This window comes from Populus euphratica, unplaced genomic scaffold (assembly GCF_000495115.2).
Source record: "Populus euphratica unplaced genomic scaffold, PopEup_1.0 scaffold20.1, whole genome shotgun sequence".
Lineage (NCBI taxonomy): Eukaryota > Viridiplantae > Streptophyta > Magnoliopsida > Malpighiales > Salicaceae > Populus > Populus euphratica.
The window spans coordinates 3,088,506-3,096,705 of record NW_011499854.1 but is presented as its reverse complement, the minus strand read 5'-3'; the positions used below and the strand labels follow the sequence as shown (position 1 = coordinate 3,096,705).

General features: G+C 30.4%; 1 protein-coding gene across 1 annotated transcript; it reads left to right on the top strand.

Moving 5' to 3' along the window:
* Window positions 1-2,695: 2,695 nt before the first annotated feature.
* AGK2 (guanylate kinase) lies at window positions 2,696-7,036 on the top strand. Its single transcript, XM_011022041.1, has 11 exons — window positions 2,696-2,989; window positions 3,513-3,546; window positions 3,711-3,815; window positions 3,923-3,999; window positions 4,096-4,225; window positions 4,532-4,894; window positions 5,358-5,479; window positions 5,557-5,692; window positions 5,781-5,826; window positions 5,913-6,018; window positions 6,107-7,036. Exons 2-11 carry the CDS (start codon window positions 3,544-3,546, stop codon window positions 6,222-6,224), a joined length of 1,206 nt encoding a protein of 401 aa, XP_011020343.1. The 5' UTR covers window positions 2,696-2,989; window positions 3,513-3,543; the 3' UTR covers window positions 6,225-7,036.
* Window positions 7,037-8,200: the final 1,164 nt, after the last annotated feature.

Below are 8,200 nucleotides of genomic sequence, written 5' to 3'. Positions count from 1 at the left end.
TTAAAATTTAATTTTTATATTAATTTTGTCCTTATTTTTATAATTGTTATTTGCGTTTCTCCTATTAGTTTTTTATTAAAAATTTTTTCAATCAAATTTGGTCCTTATTCTTTTGATTGTTATTTATTTTATTTGAAATACTTTATGAAATGTTAATTATTATTATTTTAATTTCTTCATCTTTTTTTTTAGATTTGATCTTTATTATTTTGATTATTATTTATTTTATTTGAGATAATTTATGAATTTTTTTTTCAATTTCATTATTATTCAACTTTTTAATTTGTAAAATTTATTCCTTATTATTTTAATAAACTTGAGAAAAATAAAATATTAATAAATTTTTTTCCAGTTCATTTTCCATGACATAACCAAATACTGGAAAGTGTTTTCCAGTTCATTTTCTATAACATTACCAAACATCAGAAAATACTTTACTTTTCAAGAATTTATTTTCTCTGAAATTCACTTTAAAAAAAATAACTTTCTTAGAAACAATACGTGCCTAAAGATGATTTTGTTTTACAAGTTGCCTACGGTGAGTTGGCCCATCGAAAAATTTGAGATCCCTAATGTCCTGCCCCACAACATCACCCCTAAAAAGAAAATAAAAAACCATCTTTTTTTATCTCTAACATACCTTCACCGACATCCACATGTCTGAGGATTCAAGGAGTCTTTTTCACACTTTTTGTTGCCCAAGTTTTGTTTCATCTTGATTATTGGAGTTATTTATATCTCAATTCATGTAATATTCTTTACAATTTTTAAGAATGATATATTTAGTACTTTCATTAATTTCATGTCTTTTTTCTTAAATTTCTTTATATTCTATTGTTTTATAAAACTATATGAAGAAAAGAGAAGGGGGTAGGATGGATGATTAATGTTAGTTAATGGACTATTTAATTATTTTTAATGTTTCAAGAATTAATTAATTAATTTTAATAAACTATGTGGGCTAAATAATAATTAACATCATGTTAACAATGGAAGCTTGTTTCTTTTTCTCCAACAGTTCCTTAAAAGGGATTTAAAACTTAAAGAGATCAAAACCATTTCCAGCACATGCAAGTTTTTTTTTTCCCCGTAGATAAAAAATTAGTTTATATCAAAATAAAGTATTTTATTTATATTAATGTAAGTGGTTAATTGATGGACGATGATTATTTTTAATCACCAAAATTTAAATTTTAAATTGAGCCGCAAATGGCAAAAGTTTTATGAATTCTTTAATTCTAATATTACAAATATTTTATATATTTTAACAAAGAAATTTACCCTTATTTATTTATTTATATATAGGTCACTGGTAAACCCTGTGAGGTACAATGCTGAAGACTTCTATACGTGCCAGTCTGCTTAGATGTAAAATATTGACTTAATTTTATAAATCAAAATCTAATGGATATTTATAATCTATAAATTATTTGTGTCATTATGAGATCTTTTTTGTATAAATAAATTAAAAACCAATATAATTTTAAAATGTAAAGCAAAATAAAAAAATTATGCAGATAAATGGAAGGGTGAGAGAAAGAGAGCAAAAAAATATCAATGATATAGAAGTTCAATATATATAAGGTCTATAAATCATATTATAAAAGCTAATGTGATAAAGTATCAATATCAATTGATTTATGGTAATTCATAAATATATGAATTTTTTTTATTTTTATAATTAATGGATTTATATAATAAAATATTATATTTAAAGTATTTTGTAAAATTGTTTTTTTGGTTCGGTAACGAATCCACTTTAAAATTATTTTGTTTTTCATAATGAATTAATTGGTCTTTTATCATATAAATTCTGTTTATTTAAATATATTTATATATATATATATATATATTGTTTTATAACTGAAATAATAGATACATAATATAAATATATTCTAATTTTTATAATTATTGCCAGCTCGTTAAAAAAAACCTTCCACTCCTCTATTTTTATTTAACCAAATGTAAACTAGACTTGGTATTTATTCTTTTTTTTATATATATTTTTTTATAACGATCTTGAATTTTGAATTTTTAAGACCAATACCCATTAATACCTCATATAATCTTCAACCAAACCCAACAATTGAAACCCAAACTATTATTTTGAATTTAAGGGGAAATTGTGAAAAAAAAATATTATTTAGTTTAAATATACAAAATCTAATTTTTGAAAGCTATGATACTTGAATAAGAAATAAAATTTAAAAAGGACAAAAATTAAGCTTTTTAAAGTTGTTTATCGTAGTAATTATACTCAAAATAATTTTTATTTAAATATATATTAAAATATTTTTTTTATTTTTTAAAATTTATTTTTAATATTAATATATCAAAATAATTTAAAAATATTAAATACATCAATTTAAAACAAATAAAAAAAATTATTTTTCTAAACACTTTCAAAACATAAAATTAGACTAATTAATTTTTTTAAAAAAATTCAACCAAAACTCAAAATACCAACAAAGCAGCGCCACTTTTACAAATTACGCAACCTACCACGACCTCATAAGTCGGTGCTAGTTTCGATTTTAGGCCCTATATTTGATTGTTTTTTTTTTTGAAGAACTCAAATAAATAAATAAAAAGAAAAAGAAAAAGAAAAGAGGTAAAATAATAAAATAAATAAAACTAAAAAAAGAAGCTTCATAGGGACCTTACATTTCATTCCAAAAAGAGTCTAGAAAATAAGAGCCGGTCTCGTGGTTTCGTGAATTGAATGCGACCTCTAAGCCACCACCCTCTCTCTTTCTCTCTCTGAAAAGCTTTCTTTCTCTCTTCAACCGCCTACAAATATGAACACAAGCCTCCTCAAATGCAAATTGTCTTTCAGCTTCTTCTTCTATCCTAAGCTCGTTCTTCTTTGACAAAAAAAGCCTACCTTATACCCTTCATAAAGAACAAAACTTTACCTCCTTGACAAATATAACCAGCTTGACATTCAAAGGATTGTTTCTTGCTGAATTTTTTCTGCTTATACACACAGGTATAATTGTGGGTCTCAATCCTTTTATGGTTTTTTTATTTGTTTTAGACTGTTTTTTTCTTTTGCTTCTTTGGGTTTTTTAGCCCATGTCAATGGCTTGATCCGCAGATTCTTGCTGTACTGGGGAGGTTTTGAATTTACCAGTGATTTTTGTTTTTTTTCCCTCTAGTTTTGATGTCATTGACCCTTTTCCTTTCTTAATTGTTTGTAGCTGTTTCGTTTTTATTTTTTCTAGATATGGGGTTTTAGGTGATTTTTTTTTAAAAAAAAAAACTAATTTGAATGAATTGTTTAATTTTTGCTATGGCATTGAGATTGCTAAATTACATCTGGGTTTTTATTTTTGGTATTAGTTTTGTTTTTGCTGTTTTCAAGTTTGGATTTTTTGCTCAAATCTTTTGCTGCTTGCCTTGTATTTTTTTTGGTTTTTTTTTTTGTGCCTTTAAGTTTACTTATAATGCTAGATCAAGAAATATGCATCTTTTTTTATTTGATCTCTTATCTTTCCATGTTTATTGATCAGGAGGATCTTGCATTGGAGACATAGTTTCTCCATGGTGAGCTTTTATGTATTTAATTTTTATGTTCTACTGGGTTATAATTGGTCAAAGGAGATGTAAAACAACATGAGGCAATGCTATTATTTATTAACCAGGGAATGTGGATTCATTTGATTGCTTTTTTGTGATCTATTTTTTTTTAATTCGGTTTTGTTCATCAGGGAGAAGCCCCAGCTTTCGTTGTTGATAATCTTCTGCAGAATCAGGATGGATTTGGCTCAAAATCCAAAGGCTGCAAGACCACCGCAACCATCGGGGATAAAACTGTAAGTGAGCTTGTTGCTTTGATTTGACTCTCATCTAAAACAAACCTTATTCCCTGTTTTGGTCAATCCGGTTAATGCTCTAGCTGATCGGGAATTTTTTTGGGCAGTATGTGATTGGTGGTGGCAATGATGAGTCCACATTGTCTGTTGAAGTTCAAATATTTGACAAAACTACTGGCAAATGGTGAGCTGATAACTCTGCCTTAGTGAGCGTTACTTCATCGGGGTTCTAGTTTAGAGTTGGGATTGCTAATTGTGATAGAACTTTCCACTTTTTCAGGGTAACTCCTATCGTGCTGGGAACAAAACCTAACACATGCAAAGGCCTCTCAGCTGTATCGTTGAATGATGATCGTATCTTGATAGTTAAGAAGGGTTCCACCCCGGATGACTGCATTTGGTTCCTTGAGGTTGGTATTTCCCAAACTTCTTGAGATTCAACAAGGTAAATATTAAGATTTTGTTATGTTCCCAACAGCTTCTGAAATCACAAAAAAGTAGCACCTAAATGATCAACAACAACCCTTATAACATTTTCATCACTCTCCAAAAGTGTGAACTAAACTGATCTTGAATTCTATTTGGAATACAATATGTTTGATTTACACGTGGTGTGGAACCTAAATGGATAAACACTGTCAATACATTGAATGCAACTTTTACATGATTCCTAATTGCGTTTGCTTCAGATGACTAATTTGTTTTTATTTTGGCAGGTGGATACTCGGTTTGTTAGGGAGCAGGAAAAAATTCAGGGGACTGATGTTGTTGCCTGGAGTAAGGGAGCAAGGGGTTATGCTGAGAAGCCAGTTGTCATAAGTGGTCCTTCTGGAGTGGGCAAGGGAACATTAATATCCATGCTCATGAAGGAATTCCCATCTATGTTTGGTTTTTCTGTAAGCCACACAACCCGTGCACCAAGATGCATGGAGAAGGATGGGGTTCATTACCATTTCACTGAGCGAAGTATTATGGAGAAAGAGATAAAAGATGGGAAATTCCTTGAGTATGCTTCTGTTCATGGAAATCTGTATGGGACCAGTATCGAAGCTGTTGAGGTGGTAACAGATGTGGGGAAGGTGAATATTTCTGTTTCTCCTCCATGTATAAATCTTCATGAAATAAAATATATTGTAGGAGCCATGATAAATGGTTGTAGGTTATTGATTGCTAGAGTTTTTTGGCTATTATTAACCATGGGCAATATCCAACTATGGTGAACCTACTGAAACTCAGGAATGCTTAATCCCGCTGATGGTATCATATATCAATTAAAGTCCTGTACTCTTCTGACCAGAAAGCAGATTCTTTTTTTTTTTTTTTTTTTGGGGGGGGGACTTAATTCATATGGTATTTAGGTACTGGACCAACCAAGAAATGATAGTGAATCTGGAATGTTGCTTTTGCTGAATGTTTTAAGAAGCCATATAAAGGACCTTTTCTAACAAGAAAGACCTCAACTTAAATCAAATTACTTTCATCTGCAAAATTGAAATGTGTTTCTGAGAATCTCATTTATAAAGTATTTCATTTGGGCTGCAGAGATGCATTCTTGACATAGATGTTCAAGGGGCAAGATCTGTGAAGGCTAGTTCCCTGGAAGCAATTTTCATCTTTATCTGTCCCCCCTCAATGGTTGAGCTTGAGAAACGCCTGCGTTCAAGGTGAGTCAGAATTTAACATCAACTCTAACCATTCTTGTATTTTCCTGCACTTGTTCTAACTTGAATCTGATCGACAGAGGCACTGAGACAGAGGAGCAGATTCTTAAGAGACTCCGAAATGCGAAAACAGAGATGGAGCAAGGACATTCTTCGGGCATCTTTGATCATATCCTGTATAATGATAATCTGGATGAGTGTTATGAGAGCCTTAAGGTAATACTGTGCTGCTTGGCATTGCATCCATGTGGAGTTTACTTCCGAATGCTTTATATTCAGGGTAGTGTTGTCTGATTTGGTGCAGAAACTCCTTGGGCTAGATGGAGCTGCTGCAGCTACCCAGAGATCAGGTAAGATATCCATCATAAATAAATCCATGACATCGCAAGTTTTTAATGTCTTAGAAATTGTAGCTAATATCTTGCTGTCAATCCAGCACCCCAAGGGATTGATCTGCCTACAGACCATTCCGTTTCGAAAATGGATAACAAGATTATCATAAACTGTGGAACACCTGAACTAAAGAAAGCATCAAAGAACTTGTAAGTTCCATTATCTTTCTTCTTCAATATTTTTAATTTCAACTGCTTTGGTTATTGACTTGCAACTACCGTGATTTGTGCTGAGCAGGATAGTTTTGGATGTATCCTCACTCAAGGGAGGAGCTCCTGGACGGACAAGAGGGCTTGACGTGTACGCCATTGACTCGTTTTCTGATGGCTTGAATGGGATCAATCAACCAAGCTAATGAGTCCAGCCTCATTGATACTAACATGGTTACACAAAGTTTAAAAATTTCGAGTCGTCTTTGCTTTATATTCTTAAGAAAGTGAATGGTGACAGCTCTAGACATGGTTTTCGGCAATAATCCCATACCTTGATATCCTCCATTTTTTTTTTCCCATTCTTTACTTGTTTTTGAACGGCGACGACTTGGGATTAATGTTTGAACAGTTAATCAATTACTATTCCCTTTACAGCCAGTGAGATGATTTATGATTTGTCGGCAAAAATGTGCGTATTCGCTATCATATTGTTATTAACATGACTAGTTTTCCCCGAGGAAAGCAGATTTGAGATTTTGAGGAGGTAATAGCCATGTCAGTGCCAATCCATATTTGTACGAGTTTCTTACACTACATTGCTTGAAAGAACACTTTTTTTTTATTTGAAGGTGAAGTGGGTTTTCATTGGTTTTATGTATCCAGTCTACATTATATGCGTCAATTTGTCATCTTTTGAGCATATGGTCAAGTATGCTCATCAAGTTCGCAATTTTAATACTTGTTAAAAGCTCTGCCTTTTGGAAAAGGCTTGTGTCTTTCATGGGGGACCTTTTCAAGATTGCGTTTGCGTGAAGATGAAGGGCTGGAAGATGCGTTGGAGATTGCGTTTGAATCCAGATCTCATGAAGAATTCACTACAAGTTGACTAACAATAGGCAACCTGTGATTGGCCTGGTGGCTATGCCACTTGACTTAACTTGCTTTTGTCGTTTTCAATTGATTGTACAGCAATTAAGAACTGACTGACAATGAAGGCGGAATATTCCTATTTTTACTATATGGTCTAAGACCTAACGCTTTCCGCTTGCAATTCAAAATAGCAGAAAACAAGGAATCGTTCTGAAGTAGTTTGGTAACAGAAACATTTCACAGATTCAGATGCTACGCTTGATTGTTTATGGTTTACCAACCCGGTATTCCCAATTGGTACGATGATCAAATTATTTTCATCTTTTGCTATAAGAGTCGCTGCAATTTATTTATTTATTTATTTTTTTGGTTTAAGGTGTGGTCCAAAATGATCTAGATGTCGTGCTTCCTACCATAACTTCTAGTGATCAACTAGATAGGTATCATAAGCTATGGGCAACACCGGTATTCTCTTAAAAGGTAAAAAAAAATATGGAATCTAGATAATTGAATTTATTAAGTTTAATAAATTTGGTTAATTTTAAAATATATTAATAAAATAGAAATAAATTGACAATATTTAACCATAAAAAATAATTTTCAATATCATTTAATTGGTCATCGCTCTACCATAAACACCACCCTATAATAATAATAGTAATAATAATAAAAAGTTCACCAATATAATTCTAATGTCACTGCAAAAGAATTCACAATAACACCAAAAAAGATCATTTGTGTTATTAGAGTAACAATCTGAAAAGCAAACCAAACAAAATATTATAAAGTGAATATTTGGTTCTTAAATTTAATCAATTAATTTAATTTAATTCGAATACAAAATTTAACTAAGAATGACAAATAAAAAGATCTAAAATAACTCAAGTCATTTCAAGATTAGTGAAAAATGATACATGAAGCAAATAAAAAAATATAACAGAGCCTAATCGCTAATTAAATAAATAGTGAAGGGTGAAACTTAAAAAAATATGAGTTTAAAAAGGAAAAATATAAATATAGCAAACCCAAATAAATCTTTTAAATTTAAGTTAATCTCATAAACTCGTAACTGGTAAAATCTTACATTGGGCTTGAACAATAAGTTTAATTTCCAACCAAATATTGAAAGATAAAATTGAAAAAAAATATCAATTTAAAAAATATGCTAAAGTTAAAAAAAATAACAATAAAAAGAATGATAATCAAATCTAGATGGGAAAAAACTGGAGGAGGATAAAATTGTAAAAAAAATTAAATTTTAAAAATTATCTTAGATAAAATGAATATTAATATATATAAAAAAAACAAT